The sequence below is a fragment of the Hyperoodon ampullatus genome (genome assembly GCF_949752795.1).
Source record: "Hyperoodon ampullatus genome assembly, chromosome: 9".
Lineage (NCBI taxonomy): Eukaryota > Metazoa > Chordata > Mammalia > Artiodactyla > Ziphiidae > Hyperoodon > Hyperoodon ampullatus.
Window position 1 is genome coordinate 96,566,223 of NC_136922.1, and position 1,572 is coordinate 96,567,794.

The 1,572-nt window shown below is 47.5% G+C and overlaps 1 protein-coding gene across 1 annotated transcript; it reads right to left on the reverse strand.

The window, feature by feature from the left end:
* Nucleotides 1-291: 291 nt before the first annotated feature.
* Nucleotides 292-1,298, reverse strand: LOC307058414 (taste receptor type 2 member 38-like; the record flags this gene model as incomplete). The annotated part of the gene is given in 3 exon segments (XM_079711863.1): nt 292-556; nt 558-748; nt 750-1,298. Coding segments are annotated over 3 exon segments (1,005 nt in total).
* Between the last annotated feature and the right edge of the window lie 274 nt (nt 1,299-1,572).

Here is a 1,572-nt window from a genome sequence, read left to right on the forward strand (position 1 = left end):
TGGTTTGGCTCATACCAAGCACTGGTAAGCTACAATATACTAAGAATTTCCACTGAGTACTTCACTTCTCTATTTTGTTCATTTTATCAAGACAAACCTAGACAACCAATGCCATTCTACTTGCCTAGGCCATGCGTAGAGCTTTATTATTTTATTCTACTGTGGGTGGGATCATGGATGTAAAGTAGAGAGACTTGGAGTTATACCTTAGAAAAGAAATTGGACTAGGTTTCTGAAGGCTTTATGAACAATCAGAGGCATAGTTATGAAGAGCCCGTTTCATGTCCACTCTCAACATAGATCTGGCATCCTGGGATCTGCCTTGCGGCCCTCCCTTACCTTTAGGCTGCTCTGAGCCCGGAGCAGAATGGTCTCCACAGCTCTCTTCAGCTTGGCATTGCCTGAGATCAGGATGACTGTGTGCCCCGAGGGGCAGGCTGCCAGTATCCCTGCACAGACCATGACCCCGATCTTGTTGTGCCACAGCATCAGCAAAGGCACCGAGATGAAGGCAGCGCAGAAGGACACCACATACAGGCAGAAGAAAGAGACGAGACCTGAGTGCTTTGATATGGGCCTCCAGGCTGGGGTCCCGAGAGTCTCTGGTTTTGGCCCTCCTTGTCCTCATGTGCCTCCCCAGGGAGACAGTCAGCACCCCAGAAGAAACCAGAAAAAGCAAGAAAGAAGGGATGGACCCCAGGCTGCAGAAGAGGAAGGAATGAAAGAAATTGAGTTTTCTCAGTTTCTCAATTGAGTTCTGTATTGTTATTCATGAGTAGCATGGTTGCAACTGAGAAGTGAGATCTATTGAAAAAGTCCCACAAATAGAGAACAGTGCAGACACAGGAGGAAAAAATAGCACCCAGGAGCATCTGGGGGATCTTCCTGGAGATCCAGCTTGCCAAGCGGAGGAGGAAGGTGTGAAAGAAATGGACAGTCTTGGAGCAGTAGAGGAGACTAAGGCAAGTGGTGAGCCAGAGGCCAGCTTGATATACGAGCATCCAGAGCATGAAGATGGTCTGGTAGCAGAGGCTCAGCGGGTCTTTTATCCGCTGGAAGTGAGTAAGCTGGATGGCATCCAGAAAGAGCAGCCCGTGCAGGAAAAGCCAGGTGAGGCTGAGACTCAGCAGGACAAGATCACAGTTGCTCACCGGCCACCTCCTCGCCACGACCCAAAAATTCATCAAGAAAATGAAGGCATTGACCAGGATCCCTACTGCAGACTCCAGGACTGAAAAGAACAGAAATGCATTCCTGACTTCATAGGGCACAGTTACAATGGCAGTCAGACTCACCATGGTGTCTCTTCTTATTTGGCTAATCTAAGACTCAAATACCACCCAGCAGAGAAGGATAAGTGTACATTCTGAGCCACGACCTTTCCTTCACAAGACATCCAGCTCTTGCTCTAGAGCTATCCCAGAGTGAGTGCATAAAAAATTCTGACAGTAAACTTAGAGAGATATTGCTGCTTTAGAATATCTCTTGGATACACACAAAGGCTCATCATAAAAGTAGAAGAATGATGGTTCTATCTCTTGGGTGATGCAGAAGCTTTGAATAAACCCAGGT